The following is a 20,999-nucleotide window of genomic DNA, read 5'->3' on the forward strand; positions in this document are numbered from 1 at the left end:
AAAGAAATGGCTGAAAAAGTTAGTCACTTTCTTCCTCCATTTTAATCAGGCACACAAAGGTTTCTGCAGTTCTAGTATTTCTATGGATGGAATGATCTATAATGTATCATTTTCAGCTACTTTCTTCTTGTTTTGTCTCACCTACCTTCTATTCTTACAGACCTCTGATGCTTTAAATACAATAATAGCAAAGAGAAGATAAACAGTATAAGTCTGAAGACAATGTCTATGACATCCAAATCTTTGCTGTATGACTAATGGATTTGCAGCCTTCGGTGGTAGACATATTTTAAGAGATCTGTTTAGTCCACAACCCCTTCTTTAAGAACTGACTCTCCATTTATCAACAGAAAAGGCTCACTAGCCATGTTTATGTCACATGAAACTACACTCTCAGCATTAGCTGATTGGATAAAGAAAGAACACCTGACCCAAAGTGGGCCGGTCACACCTGCCCCTAGCAGAAATGCTATTTGATCTCTGTTGATCGCATGATTCAAGGACAGGAAAAGGTGGAAACTGTAGGGTAGCCATTTTCTGCCAGATACCTGGAGAAACAAAGCATGTTAATCTGCCAAGAGAGAAGAATGAAGCACAGATGAGTGATCCTATGGTCTTGGACAGAATAAGGCCGAGATAGAAAGATTGGCTGCCCTGGTTCCCAATGCCTTTCCAGTTGATCCCACTTTCTGCTCTTGATGTCTCTGGGTAGGAAAGAAGGATTTAGAATGGGTTGGCTAAGGGTGCCCAGGGGACTGAGTCAGTTAAACATCTGACTATTGATTTCAGCTCAGGTCATGATTTTAAGGTCATGAGATTGTGCCCCACATTGGGCTCTGCACTGGGTGTTGAGCCTGCTTGAGATTCTCTTTCCATCTCCTACACCCACCCTCTGCCACACATTCTATCTAAAAAACTAAATACAAAAATAAAGAATAGGTTGGCTATATTAATTAAGGTCCAATCAGAAGACAGAAACCATATAGTAATTTAAATTTTAAAATTTCCCATTTTTAAATTACTATTATTTTTTACATGAAAACATTGACCCTTAATTCTGTTACAAGTTCCAGTGTTTGCTCTGGTCCCCAACCACCATGGGTATCATATCCACCCACTGCTGGGCAAAAGTGGAACTGCAATGCCAGAGGGGTCTGCTTCCCCATGGGCCACATCCTCAGTGTTGGCCAAATACCAGCATGCTGGATTTGCTTCCTGTGTCCACCAAGGAAGAGGGAAATTTTAAAGAGATATTCATTATAACAGGGGATAATCATAAATATGTAAGGAGAACCATAAAGAATACCCTGAGCTGAGTGCCCATGGATGGACAAACTCATATGGTGAAGATGGAGCTCTTCCCAAGGCTTATGTCCCAAGGTGTAATGCTTACATCCCAAGGCTGTGGTCTAGACCTCACTAGAGAAAGGGTGATTATGGGGATCCCTGGGTGGCTCAGCGGTTTTGCGCTTGCCTTTGGCCCAGGGCGCAATCCTAGAGTCCCGGGATCGAGTCCCGCATCGGGCTCCTGGCATGGAGCCTGCCTCTCCCTCTGCCTGTGACTCTGCCTCTCTCTCTCTCTCTCTCTCTCTCCCCCCCCCCATGTCTATCATAAATAAATAAATAAATAAATAAATAAATAAATAAATAAATAAATCTTTAAAAAAAAAAAGGGGTGATTGTACCCACTGGGTGGCTGAGAAGTTCACTGGGTTGCCTGGCTCATTACTGGCCAACAATCCATGGGCAAGCAGGAAGGGCCTCCAGGGAAAAGTGGTCTGTGGCTGGTGGGAGAGTCTACTGGTTTGAGGGTGGCACACCACCTGAGGTGCACAATATCCACACTGGGAGGGCTGTGAGAAACTAGCCATGGGTATAGGTAGTCAAGGCTGGTGGGGGGGCTACAGAGAGGTGGCTTAGGAAACTTAGGGGAACCTGCTCATTGGAAAGGCCTGGGATGTATGGTGTCCATGTTGAGGGAGCTGAGCCAGGTGGTCACTGAGCCAGAGCCAGGACTGTGAGCTTGCCGAGGGTCTTGTGGTCTGGGAGCCCCGCTAGGGCAGGGCATTACTACTGGATGTCCTCACACATGCACTGCTGACAGACTGGACAAACAGGGCCAAGAGAAAGCAAAATGCAGGACAAGGAAATGGGAAGAAAAGCCAATGTCCTCTTGCAATGTCCCTCCAGCACCCTCTACTGACAAAGTTTAATATCATGTTTGCTACATAGGAAAAATGTTTATAGCTGTTACGGAGTAAGAAAAAGGATAGAATTGAAGCTAGTTCTAGTTGTCATAAGATACCATAGTCACAGCCCAAAAGTACATGACAAGAGGCTATAGTAGTTATCTAATGCTGTATAACATGTATCCAAAACTCAGTGGTTTGAGACAACATTTATTCTCCCATATGCTTTCTGTGGGCCAGGAATTTGGGGATATCTGGCTGGACAGTTCTGGCTCGGGGTCTCTCATGAAATTATAGTTAAGATATGAGCTGGAAAAAAAAAACAAAAAAACAAACAAACAAAAAAAAAAGATATGAGCTGGGACTGTAGTCATCTGATTTGGCTGGATGAACATCATCCAGTGTTGGTGCTGACTGGTGAGTGAAGGATTCACTTCCTCTCCATACAGGTTTACCCACACGTGGTCGCTTTAATGTCCTCCCAATGGTAACTGGCTTCCCTCAGGGTGAGTGATTCAAGAGACCAAGGTGGAAGCAGCACCACCCTTGAAAATAGCCTTGGACATCACCCCCATCGCTTCTTCTATAGTGTATAAAGACCAGCCTTGATTCAGTATGGCTGAGGACTGCAAAAAGCATGGCTATCAAGAAACAAGGTCACTCTTGGAGTCTGACTACTTCACCCTCTCCCAGTCTTGGTGACTCCTCAATATGATAGTAAACTTCCTCAGTCACCAGATACTCAGATTCCAGGAATCCCAGCCACTCCCCTTGGCCAGGGGAGCAAGATGGGACCCTTAGTAAAGGGGTGTAGGCCTAACTCTAAATCTCTCTGGTTTGGACTCCATAATATTTGAGGCAAAAATCCAATAAATCATCTATCTTTGATATCTATAAGACAAATCTAGGGTATCTTCCTCTAGTGGGAAGAATTCTAATTGTAAAAATAATCACCTCATGCCTTATCTTCTCAAACAAGGAAAGCCTCATTCTTACCTTATAATCTCTACCCAGTAGCAATAAATCCACACTCTTCGCTGATGTTCAGCGACTTCCGATTTAGAATTGCCCCATTCCTGATCTCTTCTAACCTCCCACATTGCAACTGGTTTAGTTCTGCACAGTATTTGTGTTAATAAACAGGAAAACTAATAATGATAATGATGATGATAATGAAATAATAGCAATAGAAACTCTACTTACTACGTATCAGGCATCAGTCTAAGGCTTTCCCACATTCTTTCATTTGTTCCAAAACCGGTGTCAGGTAGGTATCATGATCCTCACATGTGGTGTATACAAACCAAGGTTTTGTACAAGCCTGACTAATTCAAGAACTGTCATGTTAATGCCTAGTCTAGCACCTTCCATGGCCAGTTTTCTCAGGATCAACATACAATGATCAAAAGAAAAGAGGACTAGTTTTAAATTCAAAGTTCTGCAAATTTCTAGTTGGGCAACTTGGAGCTAATGATTTAATCTCTGTAATCCTCTTCATCTATTAAACAAGGATAATAATTGCTTTTTCGTGTGGTTATTGTAGGGATGCAATAAGAAAATGCACAGTGCTTAGCACATAGTCAATGTTCAATTAACAATAGTCATTATAATTATGACATTTTTATTGGCCTCATTACACTTTTTCTACCATGCCAAATGCCTATTATTCCTCTTGCATATTGCATCCCCACTGCACATCAATTTCCAGCTCTAGAATCCATTATGCACTGATTTGTATACAATAACAGAGAAGTCTCACAGAACTAACAGGAAGACAAAACTAATTTGAGAAACACCATCCTCCCCAAAATACTCAGAGGATATTACAAGTGTGGCATCCTTCCTGGATCTCTTATTTTCTCTACCTTCAATTTTTGTAGAGGGTCATTTCTCTCCTGGTGATAATATCAGCTGCTTTCCTGTGACAGGCAAGGAACTAATATTTCTGCCAAATGAAAGGTACTCTTCCGCTGTCTGGGTGATCACTGCTTCTCCTTCTCACATGCTTTATCTTCTTCACCCAAACTGGCCTGTTTCATAATTTACAGCTTGACTGGCTTGGCAAGAATGGTTACTTTGGGGCCTCGGATGCCAGCTGTGTGTGTGGGCTCCCTAGGTAAGGGGGGCCCAGAACAGTCTATCCTGGCTGCCACTTGGTGACACTTGTCAGTGGTACCATCTTTCCATCCTGCTTGTTTCTCTCCTGAAGCTGAGCCTATCACTGCCAATAGAACACGCTGCACTCAAGCATCTTCTTTCCTGTTGTGGCGGCCTTGAGTTTATATCTTCTGGGATCATCTTAGAATAGGTTTAAGGCTATAGTCCTGGGCTCAAAAGAACATAATCTGGCCAGGGGACACAGAGGTAGATCTTCATTTAATTAAGGGGGGACACTAACAGCTCAGTCCCTGTTTAATGCAGTGGGGGTTCAGATGTCAATCTGGCAATCAGGACAAGGTACAGAATCTAAGCCAATTTACCCAACTGGCTTTCCAGTCCCAGTGTACGACCTATGCTCTAGATGAAGCTGTACACCTGCTCAGAGGCAACCGAAGAAAGAAATGACTGAGTCTTTGTTTTGTTTTCATTTGACTACTTCGCTCACCATTAATCCCTGTTTTCACAAATCTGGATTATTACTATCAAAGATGCAAAATACAGAAGTCAATGGGGGAACTTCCTGGTATCAGAAACAGCCACCAAAGCAGAAGAGGAAGTCGGAAATGGGGTTTCTTGGGGTTAAGGGAGACAGAGACCTCAGGGGAAATGGAGGAACACCAAGCAGGATTAGAGGAACACCTTAGAGGAACACGAAGCCATTTTAGGAAAGTTGACCCCACAGGCTACACTCCTCTCTTCAGGCTCGCATTCCAGCCCTCACCCAGGGGGTGCATGGGACAACCCATCACCCGCACTTGTACCACTTTAGCTGGGAGAGGTGTTTCTTTTTGGTAAAAGGGATGTAGATCACTGTGGTGCCAGAAGCACCAGAAGCAGGACAGTGGCCTGTAGGCATGAACCATGGTTTCTCAAGCATGGTCCATCTGGTAATTCTACAACCTGTTGGCCTCTTCCAATTTATAAATCAGAGTCTCTGGGAAGATTTGGAAATAATTCTTAAATACAATAAAATGTGGGAATTACTGAGGAAGAACATACTAAGAATCATAAATCTAGGCAAAAAATCAGGTACCCATTTTGTACAGAATAATGGCCTTAAAAGTGTCCATGTCCAAATGCCCAGATCCCGTGAATAGTTAAGTCACAAGGTAATTGGGAATAAAGGTAGCTGATGGGATTAAGGTTGCTAGTCAACTGACCTGAAAATAGGGAGATTATCCTGGGTTATCCAGTGGGCCCAATGTAATCAAAAGGGTCCTTAAACGTAAAAGAGGATAGCAGAAGACAAGAGCCAGAGAAGGTCATGTGACCACATGGAGTTGACCAGAATGATGCAATGGGAGAAGGATTCAGCCTCCTTGCCAATGCAGGCTATGAAGACAGAGGAAGGAGCAATGAAGCAAGGATTCTGAGCAGCCTCTAGAAAACACAAAAGGCAAGGAAACAGATCCCTGCTAAGAGTCTCCATTAGGACCACAGATCTGCCAACACCTTAATTTTAGCCCAGGAAGGCCTATGTCAGACTTCTGATCTACAGAACTGTGAAATAATAAGTTTGCATTGTTTAAACCACTAAGTCTGTGGTAATTCGTACAGCAGCAATAGAGAACTAATATAAAAGCTTTATGATAAATGCCTTTATTCAATGACATTAAAAGGTGTGATATTAAAAATGCACATATATAGCATGGTTTCTGAAAGGCATAAAGTTTAAGAGATTTCCAAGAACACACACCCAAAATCTCCACATGTTAGAATGAGGTCATATCGCATGAGGCTTAATTTATACCAGTTCAATCGTATTGGATATTTGGATATTTCCCTCCATGCTTCTAAAGATCCATTCTCTACTCCGCTCTGTGCCCTGGTACACAGGCTGCTGAGGACTGAACTCCCTCACCTCTGTTTCCCAGATGGGTTCCGCTCATTGGAAAGGCCTGGGATGTATGGTGTCCATGTTGAGGGAGCTGAGCCAGGTGGTCACTGAGCCAGAGCCAGGACTGTGAGCTTGCCGAGGGTCTTGTGGTCTGGGAGCCCCGCTAGGGCAGGGCATTACTACTGGATGTCCTCACACATGCACTGCTGACAGACTGGACAAACAGGGCCAAGAGAAAGCAAAATGCAGGACAAGGAAATGGGAAGAAAAGCCAATGTCCTCTTGCAATGTCCCTCCAGCACCCTCTACTGACAAAGTTTAATATCATGTTTGCTACATAGGAAAAATGTTTATAGCTGTTACGGAGTAAGAAAAAGGATAGAATTGAAGCTAGTTCTAGTTGTCATAAGATACCATAGTCACAGCCCAAAAGTACATGACAAGAGGCTATAGTAGTTATCTAATGCTGTATAACATGTATCCAAAACTCAGTGGTTTGAGACAACATTTATTCTCCCATATGCTTTCTGTGGGCCAGGAATTTGGGGATATCTGGCTGGACAGTTCTGGCTCGGGGTCTCTCATGAAATTATAGTTAAGATATGAGCTGGAAAAAAAAAACAAAAAAACAAACAAACAAAAAAAAAAGATATGAGCTGGGACTGTAGTCATCTGATTTGGCTGGATGAACATCATCCAGTGTTGGTGCTGACTGGTGAGTGAAGGATTCACTTCCTCTCCATACAGGTTTACCCACACGTGGTCGCTTTAATGTCCTCCCAATGGTAACTGGCTTCCCTCAGGGTGAGTGATTCAAGAGACCAAGGTGGAAGCAGCACCACCCTTGAAAATAGCCTTGGACATCACCCCCATCGCTTCTTCTATAGTGTATAAAGACCAGCCTTGATTCAGTATGGCTGAGGACTGCAAAAAGCATGGCTATCAAGAAACAAGGTCACTCTTGGAGTCTGACTACTTCACCCTCTCCCAGTCTTGGTGACTCCTCAATATGATAGTAAACTTCCTCAGTCACCAGATACTCAGATTCCAGGAATCCCAGCCACTCCCCTTGGCCAGGGGAGCAAGATGGGACCCTTAGTAAAGGGGTGTAGGCCTAACTCTAAATCTCTCTGGTTTGGACTCCATAATATTTGAGGCAAAAATCCAATAAATCATCTATCTTTGATATCTATAAGACAAATCTAGGGTATCTTCCTCTAGTGGGAAGAATTCTAATTGTAAAAATAATCACCTCATGCCTTATCTTCTCAAACAAGGAAAGCCTCATTCTTACCTTATAATCTCTACCCAGTAGCAATAAATCCACACTCTTCGCTGATGTTCAGCGACTTCCGATTTAGAATTGCCCCATTCCTGATCTCTTCTAACCTCCCACATTGCAACTGGTTTAGTTCTGCACAGTATTTGTGTTAATAAACAGGAAAACTAATAATGATAATGATGATGATAATGAAATAATAGCAATAGAAACTCTACTTACTACGTATCAGGCATCAGTCTAAGGCTTTCCCACATTCTTTCATTTGTTCCAAAACCGGTGTCAGGTAGGTATCATGATCCTCACATGTGGTGTATACAAACCAAGGTTTTGTACAAGCCTGACTAATTCAAGAACTGTCATGTTAATGCCTAGTCTAGCACCTTCCATGGCCAGTTTTCTCAGGATCAACATACAATGATCAAAAGAAAAGAGGACTAGTTTTAAATTCAAAGTTCTGCAAATTTCTAGTTGGGCAACTTGGAGCTAATGATTTAATCTCTGTAATCCTCTTCATCTATTAAACAAGGATAATAATTGCTTTTTCGTGTGGTTATTGTAGGGATGCAATAAGAAAATGCACAGTGCTTAGCACATAGTCAATGTTCAATTAACAATAGTCATTATAATTATGACATTTTTATTGGCCTCATTACACTTTTTCTACCATGCCAAATGCCTATTATTCCTCTTGCATATTGCATCCCCACTGCACATCAATTTCCAGCTCTAGAATCCATTATGCACTGATTTGTATACAATAACAGAGAAGTCTCACAGAACTAACAGGAAGACAAAACTAATTTGAGAAACACCATCCTCCCCAAAATACTCAGAGGATATTACAAGTGTGGCATCCTTCCTGGATCTCTTATTTTCTCTACCTTCAATTTTTGTAGAGGGTCATTTCTCTCCTGGTGATAATATCAGCTGCTTTCCTGTGACAGGCAAGGAACTAATATTTCTGCCAAATGAAAGGTACTCTTCCGCTGTCTGGGTGATCACTGCTTCTCCTTCTCACATGCTTTATCTTCTTCACCCAAACTGGCCTGTTTCATAATTTACAGCTTGACTGGCTTGGCAAGAATGGTTACTTTGGGGCCTCGGATGCCAGCTGTGTGTGTGGGCTCCCTAGGTAAGGGGGGCCCAGAACAGTCTATCCTGGCTGCCACTTGGTGACACTTGTCAGTGGTACCATCTTTCCATCCTGCTTGTTTCTCTCCTGAAGCTGAGCCTATCACTGCCAATAGAACACGCTGCACTCAAGCATCTTCTTTCCTGTTGTGGCGGCCTTGAGTTTATATCTTCTGGGATCATCTTAGAATAGGTTTAAGGCTATAGTCCTGGGCTCAAAAGAACATAATCTGGCCAGGGGACACAGAGGTAGATCTTCATTTAATTAAGGGGGGACACTAACAGCTCAGTCCCTGTTTAATGCAGTGGGGGTTCAGATGTCAATCTGGCAATCAGGACAAGGTACAGAATCTAAGCCAATTTACCCAACTGGCTTTCCAGTCCCAGTGTACGACCTATGCTCTAGATGAAGCTGTACACCTGCTCAGAGGCAACCGAAGAAAGAAATGACTGAGTCTTTGTTTTGTTTTCATTTGACTACTTCGCTCACCATTAATCCCTGTTTTCACAAATCTGGATTATTACTATCAAAGATGCAAAATACAGAAGTCAATGGGGGAACTTCCTGGTATCAGAAACAGCCACCAAAGCAGAAGAGGAAGTCGGAAATGGGGTTTCTTGGGGTTAAGGGAGACAGAGACCTCAGGGGAAATGGAGGAACACCAAGCAGGATTAGAGGAACACCTTAGAGGAACACGAAGCCATTTTAGGAAAGTTGACCCCACAGGCTACACTCCTCTCTTCAGGCTCGCATTCCAGCCCTCACCCAGGGGGTGCATGGGACAACCCATCACCCGCACTTGTACCACTTTAGCTGGGAGAGGTGTTTCTTTTTGGTAAAAGGGATGTAGATCACTGTGGTGCCAGAAGCACCAGAAGCAGGACAGTGGCCTGTAGGCATGAACCATGGTTTCTCAAGCATGGTCCATCTGGTAATTCTACAACCTGTTGGCCTCTTCCAATTTATAAATCAGAGTCTCTGGGAAGATTTGGAAATAATTCTTAAATACAATAAAATGTGGGAATTACTGAGGAAGAACATACTAAGAATCATAAATCTAGGCAAAAAATCAGGTACCCATTTTGTACAGAATAATGGCCTTAAAAGTGTCCATGTCCAAATGCCCAGATCCCGTGAATAGTTAAGTCACAAGGTAATTGGGAATAAAGGTAGCTGATGGGATTAAGGTTGCTAGTCAACTGACCTGAAAATAGGGAGATTATCCTGGGTTATCCAGTGGGCCCAATGTAATCAAAAGGGTCCTTAAACGTAAAAGAGGATAGCAGAAGACAAGAGCCAGAGAAGGTCATGTGACCACATGGAGTTGACCAGAATGATGCAATGGGAGAAGGATTCAGCCTCCTTGCCAATGCAGGCTATGAAGACAGAGGAAGGAGCAATGAAGCAAGGATTCTGAGCAGCCTCTAGAAAACACAAAAGGCAAGGAAACAGATCCCTGCTAAGAGTCTCCATTAGGACCACAGATCTGCCAACACCTTAATTTTAGCCCAGGAAGGCCTATGTCAGACTTCTGATCTACAGAACTGTGAAATAATAAGTTTGCATTGTTTAAACCACTAAGTCTGTGGTAATTCGTACAGCAGCAATAGAGAACTAATATAAAAGCTTTATGATAAATGCCTTTATTCAATGACATTAAAAGGTGTGATATTAAAAATGCACATATATAGCATGGTTTCTGAAAGGCATAAAGTTTAAGAGATTTCCAAGAACACACACCCAAAATCTCCACATGTTAGAATGAGGTCATATCGCATGAGGCTTAATTTATACCAGTTCAATCGTATTGGATATTTGGATATTTCCCTCCATGCTTCTAAAGATCCATTCTCTACTCCGCTCTGTGCCCTGGTACACAGGCTGCTGAGGACTGAACTCCCTCACCTCTGTTTCCCAGATGGGTTCCACCAATGGGAGGTAGCAGCAGGAGTCTGGAGGGCACTTGGGTGCCAACATTGCACCCAATGAGTTCTCTCCTTTGATTTTGTGCTCTAAGCACCTCACTTGCATACTCAACAGTAACACCAAGGAAAAAATAAAAAACTCTAGGGTCCAGCACAGTCTTCCCAGAGTAGGTGAGAGCCGGAAGACTACTATGAGCCCAGCCAAAAAGCGTCTGGAATGCCTCACCAATTCTTACATGTTTCCTCCCATCAAACAACTATGTGGTCAACTATGTCACAGGCCATGGCTGGGAAGACAAATGAGAAGTTAAGAAAATACAACCCAGGGATCCCTGGGTGGCGCAGCGGTTTGGCGCCTGCCTTTGGCCCGGGGCGCGATCCTGGAGACCCGGGATCGAATCCCACATCAGGCTCCCGGTGCATGGAGCCTGCTTCTCCCTCTGCCTGTGTCTCTGCCTCTCTCTCTCTCTCTGTGACTATCATAAATAAATAAAAATTTTAAAAAAAAAGAAAAAAAAAAAAAGAAAATACAACCCAATAGTACCAACAAAAGCAATTTAATTTGAAAAAAACTACCCTAGAGTAAACAAATTTTATACAAGCAACGCTGCTATATGCAAATCACATGCAAATATAAATACAACCCTCCCTAGGGATAGCTTTTTCTTTGTTTTCTCTAGTTTCTAAACCAAATCCAATTTGGAAAGTAAAAATAGAAAATTATCCTGTGGTGGGACAAAATTTATTTATAAATAAAATTTACTTATTTATCTCAACACCTCTACCAATACCGCCCCCCCCCCCACCCACAGTACCCATCAGCCTAAAGTGATTTGTTCATGCTGAAGAATTGTGTGACACTGCCATGCACTAAGTAAGATGGGTAAAGTACAAGAACATACCTGGCCGTGTGTGTGTGTGTGTGTGTGTGTGTGTGTCTGTGTGTGTGTGTGTGTGTGTGTGTGTGCGTGTGTCTCGGCCTGTGAAAGTGAGGGATCCATCTTTTAGGAAGCCATCCTAGATCTGCAGTCCTCCCTACCTGTCCCTCAAAGACTCCCAAAATAAATTGTTCTCTCTCTTCTGTGGCCCCACAGAGTCCTACTCAGTGGGTCCTGGATGCATGAAGGGGTGAGTACAAAAATAATAATGAGCACTGCAAAGTCCGTGGACGGAGCAGCCATGGAAGTCCACAATGTATCAACTCTCGATGTGCATTACCTGTGTACTTGGGGAATCTTCCCACTCCTTATCATCCATTGGCTCCCTACTGCCCATCCTTGCCCAAGATATTTTTAGAACAGAACAATGACAGAATGATTTATAAGAAGACTGTGGCAGGAAGAAGGTGATAATGTGAATATTCTGAATAAGGCTGCAAGGAATTTAAAAGTTGGACCTTCCCTGCAAACATTCGTTTCCTGCACATAAACAGGAACACCAGAGTCACTGGCACTTATTTTTAGAAAAAAAATCTAAAAGATGCAAAAAAAATAAATAAGTAAAATAACAGTCCCTTGTTTGTAGGCTAACATTTCTGCCCTGGGGCAGCATTCTCAGCTGGAGAGGGGTAGTGTCCTATTAGGGCACTCTTAGCAGGCCTACCTGAGCCGGGAAGAACCAGAAGAAGAGGTTGCTGTTGTAGGTTTTATTCACGGTGATGTAGCCAGCGTAACTCTTCACATTCAATCCTGAGAAAGCAGTGACCAAACTCTCTGTTTTTGCTGGCGGAAGAAAAAGTTTACCCAGGGATTAGAAAAATAATACAGTGTGAGCCATCTCCCTCTTGGCCTGTCTTCTTCCCAGGGGCCAGGTCTGGGATGGATGATCCAAAAGGCTACAGAGGATTGGCACAAAGGTACTTAGTGTAGCAAATTCCAGCCTCTCCTGGGCAATGCCACATACTCAACATTTACAACTTAGCCAAGGACAAGTGACAGTTTTGACATTTTTTGTGTGTGTGAACTATAAGATTTTTTTTTTTTTAAGAAAAAGAGAATAGCACCTATCCTCAACTCCAGTCTGAAAAGTAAGCCATGGTATTCGCATTTGGGTCCCTGGGAAGGCCAAAGCAGAAGTCACCCAGTTCCAAAAGGTGAGGCAGTTGCAAGAAAAACAACATAGCTAAGTAGCTCTTGGCCTCCGGAAGGCCTGTATCTCCACACTCTCATTATTATGAAAGCAAAAGGCCTGCCAGTTGCATTAAGGGAAATGGGCTGACGCATGTGGGCAGGGTGGGAGGCTGGGGAGGGTAGGGAGGGGCAGCCAGCGAGGCTAGGGGTGACCTCGTGGCTGCTCAGAGGAAGCCAAATAGGACAACAGGATAGTTGTAGAGAGCAGAGGTCATGGCTTTTTATGGCACCAAAGGGCAGGAACATGGAGGGGGAAGAGGGGCTGCTCAGATGGCTTGAGAACGTCCAGGAGTAAATAGTACTATGAGGTGCAAATACTTTATTTATTTATTTATTTATTTTTAAGATTTTATTTATTTGTTGGAGAGAGAGAACATGTGAGTGGAAGAGCAAAGGGAGAGGGATAAGCAGACTCCATGCTGAGCACAGAGTCCCACAGATGGGGGGCTTGATCTTATGACCCCGGGATCAGGTCCTGTGCCAAAACCGAACCCAAGAGTGGGATGCCCAACTGACTGAGCCACCCAGGCACCCCTCGAGGAGCTAACACTTTCAAGGCCACAGTCCTGAGGGCTTTACATTGGGCGGTAGGTATAATTATTAGCCCCACTTTACAGATGAAGTTCAGAGAGGGTAAGTAACTTGCCTGAGGTCACATAGCTAGTAAAGGGGAGCTGGGATTCAAAACTAACAGGCTGCAAGGCTGCAGAGTCTGTTCCTTCTCTCATCCTGCTACACTGCTCGGGACCAGAGAGTTATTCAGAAAGCATGGGTGGCAGGGAGTGAGAGGAGGAGCAGTGATTAGGAAAAGAATGGAGAAGAAACAGGAAACAGATGGTAGGGTGTATGGGGAACTAAAAGAAGAATCTGGGTGAAGAGAGGCTCGCTCCTTGGTGGTGACAAAAGCAAGTGTCCCCCAAGAAACTAATGATTCAAGAAAAGCTATTTATGTCTGACATGTATTAAGTTAGAAACTGGTTAATAGAGAGGAATAGGTCCAGAAGCCTGGTCCTTCACACATGCCACCAACTAAAGATGCCCTTAGCGGGGTGCTGGAGCCCAGAGGCTCTGGAGTGCTGTCAGTGCCTCTTCCCAACCTGGCACTCAGCAACATCCCTGCTAGCATGCAATGAACTGTGGTAAGGATGTTTATACTCAGGGATGGGGCTACAAATCAGGGCCCCACCCCCCAGAGCCGCGTGTGAAACTTAGCAGCGCACCATGACCCAGGGGCTGCAAGTTTCTCTTTTAAAAAATAGTGTCCCTCCTCGCAGGGAGAGTCTCCTCTAGAACAGCACCGTTCCCTTTCCTTTGCCCTTTGCTGATCCTCACGCAGCTACTGGCCGGCCCTGTGGGCCTTTGGGCAGTCATTTAACCTGTCCGTGCTTCAGTTTCGCATCTGCAAAGGTGGATGACCTCATGGGTCAATGAGAATAAGAGGCCATACACGTATAACCTTTAGACAAGAAGCTGGGTCTTCGGGAGCTCAGCTATTGTTACCTGGGGAATGCACCTGCTGATTAGAACAAGGAGCAGAGGCGATGGGGAGACAAAGGCAGGGTTTCTAAAGCAGTTTCCAGAGGGTCCTGCTAAGCCAGTAGAACAAGGACACAGGTTTCTGAATCAGGCAGACCCAGGTTTGCGATTCCAACTAGGCTCCCTGACAAGTTGCTTTATCTCTCAGAGTCTCTCTTTCCTCTTATGCAAAATGTGAGTACTGATTTCCCCACCCTGGGCTTTCTGAGAGGATCAGATGAAGAAAGCTGCACATAAAATGAGACTCCGGCAAGGGAAGAGAAGATTGTCACTAGCTCGCATGAGCCTCCCCACCTGCAGTCTAGAAGACTTTGCTTTTTTCTGGCTTAGTCCAGTTCCCCCAGGGAAGATCGCTTAACTCAATTCAGCTTCTCTAGCTCTTTCCGTGCTCTTTCCAAAGAGATCTATCCTTCCTTACCAGAAAAAAGGCAAAGAAACAAGAAAGGGAGAGGGGCATTTCAAGAAAAGGAAAAGGGAGATGGATGTTTAGGGAAAGTGGTATGTGCCAGCCAACACCCTTCCCCCACCCAGCAGCCTTGCTTCCCTCCACCCTCTTTTGCTTCCGCTCTCAATTAGCCCAAAGAAGGATCACCCTCCAGGGCTGGGCAGCCTTTCAAAACCTTTTTTTTTTTCTTTTGGCCATTTAAAAATTGAGATCTAATGCACATATAACGTTATATTAGTCTCGGATGTGCAACCTAACCATTCAATATTGCAAAGTGGTCACCACAATGTCTAGTAGATACCCATCACCACACATAGTTGCAAGTTTTTTTCTTATAACAAGCACTTTTAATATCTATTCCTTTAGCAACTTTCAAACATGCAATACAGTATTGTGAACTATAGTCACTCTGCCACACATTATTATATCCTCAGGACTCATTTCTTTTATAATTGGAATTTTGTACCTGAAACACTTCTGACATATTTTCCCCCAAACTATTAATCTTCTCAAAATCAGAGAACCACGCCCCCCCCCCCCAAAGGAGGATAGAGAACCGAAGATGGAGGGGTTGGGAATAAGTGAGATGTGAATCACAGAGAGGTAAGTGAGCAGGAGAGGATTCGAAAAAGAAGACTGAGAAAAATGAGAAAGGTCAAAGTAGAATGAGAAAAAAAGGAAATATATAATAGAAAGGAGCTGGCGGGAATGGAATATGGGAGAGAGATGATTGAATCAATCTATCTCTCTGAGGCCAGCACAGCACAAGGTCCGCTGGCCTGCTCTGAAAATGACTCAGATGCTCCCCCGGCCCCTCCTTTTCTGAGGATTCCAAAGTTGCTTGCCTGCTATCTTTTACTCAGGTACATTTGCTGCCTTCCCTTCTAGACCAGAGGCTACTGGAAAGCAGGGAAATTGTCTTGTTTATTTTTGTACCCACAGAGATGTTGATTTAAGAACTCAAAGACATTCGATGCACATTTTTTAATGAATGTTAGTGAATGGATGCATGAATTAATAAACTAAAACCTGTCGCACTGACAATGCACTAAAATTAGCATATTTCTACAAAATCCTCCTAAGGAAGGCAGGCCTTATGAAGATCTTAAGAATTTAGAAGAACTTTTCCCTGCCTCACAAAAAAAGTGTTTCACTCCATTTCAACTTTTAAATTTCCCTTAACAAAATCATGGTAAAATAATTAAAAGTTCTTTCAACTAAAATGATATTTCATACTTTCAAATGTTGGGTTCATCCTTCCAGAGCCTATTAATGGAATGTGGAAAACAAATTCCCAAGATGTAGGAGTTTCTTACTTCCTGGAACTATGACTCACAACACAAATGTTCAAAACAGTTAAAAAAAGGAAAAGGTTTTCTTTGAAGTGATTTCACTTCCTCCTTATTATTTACTGCGGTTACCAATGTTTGTGATATTAACACTTTGAAAAAGGTTGGAATGTGACCAAAGAAGGACGTGAACCAGCTAGTCAGGGTGCACATCATATTCACAAAGCCTCCAGGATGGAGAAGACGCTGCCAGACCATAAGTCATAATAAATTTACACCTTATAACAAAATATTCTTTAAAGTTTGTGAAAAGGCAGTGTCTGTTAGAATTTTTAAATTTGCCTCCTTTATTCATTTTGTTTCAAGGGTTTATTCTAGCTGCAGAGAAAGCAAACATGCAATTACAATTACGCAAAACTAAATCAGCTAATTGGGAGATTAAAAAGTTAAAAATCCCTTTGTCTTTTTGTGAATTACTATTTATCTCAAGAATGTTCCATTGCGATCCTAAGACTCACGTTCCTAAGGTTTTGACAGACTCAATAAACAAAAGGGATTTAGGGGAATGTGCTGACCATCTGTCCAGGGTTTCCTGAACTTTCAGTAAAGCGGATGAATAAAATTATCCTTAATTATGTTATCAGGACTGCATTTGAATACCCAGATGTACCAGATTTCAGATCAGCCACTTAGAATTCCATTCAAAGATTTTGACAGTGTAACACAACTGTAGAAAGTGACATTACATCAGATTTACTATTTTAAATGTTGTCCCTTATCAGATGGTGATCCATCAGAGTTGGCACAGAAGGACAGAGGATGAAAACTACCTCCCTCAAGAGTTTCTTCACTGCTGCTGATGACCATAATGGTGAATCGCTTGTAGGCAACAAATACAAGAATGGGAGGGACGCAGAAGATCTCTCAGATGGGCTTCCCTATATTCTTTTCACTTGCTTCTTCCAGCTATATGATGTGACACACCATCACAGTCGTCTTCACCAAATGCCTCTATTAAAACTATACACATCCCTTCTCCATCTGCCCAAATCTTACCTAGTGCCTTTCAGCTCTGGATCTAGTCACACAGTGCAGTGGCTCATAGGTGGGGTTCTGGAGTCAGCAAAGATAGGTTTTAATTCCACCTTTGCCACTTACTATCGTTAAATGGCCCTGAGCAAGATACATAATTTCTCTGGGCCTCCGTTTTCTCATCTGTAAAATGGGAACAATAATTATGCCTTCTTCATTAGGGTTGCCCTGAGTATTAAATAAGCTAAGGTGTGGGTTACACCCATCTCTGGCACGTGATCAGGTCTAAAACTTAAATTCCACAAAAATTTATGTAGTGCCTATTACATACAGAAATTGTGCTAAGTCCTGGGAATATAATTATTAAATATTAGCCATTTGCTATTTTGACTACTACACTAGTACCATTTTCTGGACTCTACCAACCAATAGGATAGCTTCCTTCTCAAAATTTCCAGCATGCCTACTTCAAATGTAATACTTTAGTGTTTTAGCTCACTGTCTTATTCCTTGTTTCATGTGTGTGCATCTGGTCACTTCAGAATAGCACAAGAGTCTTGGGGTGCATGGGTGTCTCAGTCAGTTAAGTTTCTGCCTTTGGCTCAGGTCATGATCTCAGGGTCCTGGGATCGAGCTCCTCGAAGGGCTCCTTCCGCAGCAGGGAGTCTGCTTCTCCTTCCCCTTCTGCCCCTCCCCGACCTCATTCTTTCTCTCTCTCTCTCAAACAGATAAAATCTTAAGAAAAAAAAAGAACACAAGAGTCTTAAACAAAAGGAAATAAATTATAGCAGGCATATAACAGAAAAGAAGTCAAAAAACCTGTGTCCTAAACGCATCTCTGGTACTCTTATCTACACCTCCTTGGGCAAGTCATGTAAGGTACTGGAGTCTTGAATTCCTCTCACCTATGGATTGGTAGGACTGGTTATGAGTATTCAACTCCTTTTCGGCCCTAAACTGAAAACATGCTTTGATTTATTGTTAATGAACATAATCTAAGTCGTCAGTGCCCATTTATTAAAGAAACCGAAAAATGGTGATCCATTTTGGTGGATTTGGATATTTTGCTTCTTCATATATGTCTAGCAATGTGAGCCTGTGCCACTGGGATACCATCTTTTCATGACTTTTCCACATCAAGTAAAAATGAATCTTTTTTTTTAAAGGACTGACTACATCATCAACTGTACCCTGATGTACACTGACTACACTACTAAAGTTTTTCACCTTCTCTTAGAAAAGAGATAGGAGATGTGGAATCATGTGTATGCCAGAAGACATATGACCAGGACTCAAAAGCACTTTTAAGATACAAGAATGTGTTGGTTTTAAAGCAAACGAAACAAAAATAAAAAATAAAAAAAAGGGGATCCCTGGGTGGCGCAGCGGTTTGGCGCCTGCCTTTGGCCCAGGGTGCGGTCCTGGAGACCCGGGATCGAATCCCACGTCGGGCTCCCGGTGCATGGAGCCTGCTTCTCCCTCTGCCTCCCTCTCTCTCTCTCTCTCTGTGACTGTCATGAATGGATAAAAATTTAAAAAAAAATAAATAAATAAAATAAATTAAAAAAAATTGATGATATCCTATTGGCTATGATTATATTTCAAGTGAAGAAAAGTTGCTTTATTTTAGAACTTTTCTATAGAGGACTTATTTTTGACTTTATTTTTGATCTTTTTTGATAGACTTATTTTTGATCTTTAAAATAAATATTTCCCTAAAATATCCAGTATCACTTCCACATTCTCATGCTATCTACCAACCTAGCAGCCTCCCAGTCATTAACTAGGTTTTCCCACCTGTGATTAGAGATAAACTTCAGTCCTTCAAAGCAAATGCCCCCATCTATGTGCCAGCACCATGTCTCTCATCTACTTAAAGAAAGTACTCCTGGGGCACCGGGTGGCTCAGTCAGTTAAGTGTCTGACTCTTTTTTTTTTTTTTTTTTTGACTCTTGATTTCAGCTCAGGCATGCATGATCTCAGGGTTGTGGGGTCGAGCCCCATGTCGGGCTCTGCAATCAGCACAGAGTCTGCTTGTTCCTCTCCCTCTGCTTCTCCCTCTACATCCTCCACTGGCTCACATGAGGTCTCTCTCAAATAAATAAATAAAATCTTTAAAAAAAAGAAAGAAAAAGGCAAGTACTCCTGAAATCGTTACCCCCACCCTGATCAACTTCCCCCTCTGTTGGATCATTCCTATCAGCAAATACATGTCTCTTACCTTCTTAAAAACCCTTCCTGCCCCCACAGCCCCCTCCAGCCACCACTCCATTTCTCTGATTCCTTTTACAGACAGCATCTCAGAGTAGCTGCCTCTGTGCTATTTTACAGTTCAGGAGCCTACTAAGGTCCAGAAAGACAAAGCAATTTATCTATGCAGTGATTTTCCTAAATAAAAACAAAACAAAACAAAAAACATTAAGACCAGGGGCATATCATAAATTTTAATATCTTATGATAGCAAATGACACCCTATTCCCTATTAGTAATATTATAGAAAACCCCACAATTTCTAAATAAAAAGCCATTCACAAACACTAGTATTTATGGAGCAATGTACAGGTTACAAAGAGTCTTTATGTGCCTTTTGTCATCTGATTCTTAACATTCCTGCAACTTGACTAAGAGGTTATATCCCATCTTGTTAATGAGGAAACTGAGGCCTAGGAGGTTTGGGTAACTTGCTGGGCAGCGCGGCCCAACGCTGTGCCTGTGGTCAGAGGCTGAGGGATGAGATAGGGTGTAAATCCTGCAGCTACCAGTTGGTGTCCATGTGACTCTGGCAAGTAACTTAATCTCTGTCTGCTTTAGTGTTCTTGTGTGTCAGTCAAATGGATATAACTCCTTGGGTTGGGAACCAGTAGCTGACGTGTATGAAGTTCTAAGGAGAGTATTAACTTTATTAAGTGCCCAATTGTGGCCAGGCACTATGCTAGTTTTATAAATAGAAGTGTAAAAATACCAGAATATATTTTGAATCCTGTAAGATAATTGCTTAAAAAAAAAAAAAAACAAACAAACCGTTGGGCAGCCTGGGTGGCTCAGCAGTTTAGTGCCGCCTTTGGCCCAGAGTGTGATCCTGGAGACCAGGGATCAAGTCCCATGTCGGGCTCCCTGTATGGAGCCTGCTTCTCCCTCTGCCTGTGTCTCTGCCTCTCTCTCTCTCTCTCTCTCTTTCTCTCTCTCTCTCTCTGTATCTCTCATGAATAAATAAATAAAATATTTTTTTAAAAATGTTGAAAATATGCCAATGGTTTTCTGATTTTATTAAACTTACCTTCTTTGAGTTTCCCAGCTTCAATGTAGGGAGTAAGAAATAATGGCTCTCCTACGTCTCCTTTATGTGGTACCGAAACCTGAGCTCTTTTGTATAATGAGTGAAAGATGCCATCGCCACCAGGGCAGAACATGAACAGGGCCACCAAAACAATCGCCTTCCACATGGCACCAACCATTCTCCTAGTCCTAGGATGAAAACAACAAATGATTCCAAAGAGTAAATATATACCAGTCTTTTGACATACAAGATATTCATTTATTTTCATTCAAAAAATATGTATATTGGGATCCCTGGGTGGCGCAGTGGTTTAGCGCCTGCCTTTGGCCCAGGGCGCGATCCTGGAGACCCGGGATCGAATCCCACGTCAGGCTCCCGGTGCATGGAGCCTGCTTCTCCCTCTGCCTGTGTCTCTGCCTCTCTCTCTCTCTGTGACTATCATAAATAAATTAAAAAAAAAAAAAAAAAAAAGAAAAAAAAATGTATATTGTAAAAAAAAAAAAAACAAAAAAACAAAAAACAAAACCAACGCAGTGGTTTTGTGTGTCAAAGTATATTGTGTGTCAAAGCCCCTTGCAAAGCATCTTGGATACCACCTGAATAAAACAGACCCAACCCCTGCTTACCCTGAAGTGAATTGTCTAAGGGACAAGGAGGAGCTGTTCATGGATTTATCATTATCACTAGAAACAACTTATATTTCTAAAACTGTGGTCTAAAAAGTAAATTCAGTACAGGATTAGATAAAGCCTCAAGACAACAAGGA

At 42.6% G+C, this 20,999-nt stretch overlaps 1 protein-coding gene across 1 annotated transcript in view; it reads right to left on the reverse strand.

Moving 5' to 3' along the window:
• Positions 1-20,999, reverse strand: part of CPVL (carboxypeptidase vitellogenic like) — a 132,803-nt gene that overhangs the window by 94,589 nt on the left and 17,215 nt on the right. Inside the window, exons 2-3 of the mRNA XM_041727880.1 lie at positions 20,234-20,421; positions 12,128-12,246 (exon numbers count right to left, since the gene is read on the reverse strand). Coding sequence (XP_041583814.1) covers positions 12,128-12,246; positions 20,234-20,411 — 297 coding nt within the window. The 5' untranslated portion in view covers positions 20,412-20,421. The remainder of the gene's footprint in view (positions 1-12,127; positions 12,247-20,233; positions 20,422-20,999) is intronic.

Source organism: Vulpes lagopus, chromosome 13, assembly GCF_018345385.1.
Source record: "Vulpes lagopus strain Blue_001 chromosome 13, ASM1834538v1, whole genome shotgun sequence".
In the NCBI taxonomy this organism is placed as follows: domain Eukaryota; kingdom Metazoa; phylum Chordata; class Mammalia; order Carnivora; family Canidae; genus Vulpes; species Vulpes lagopus.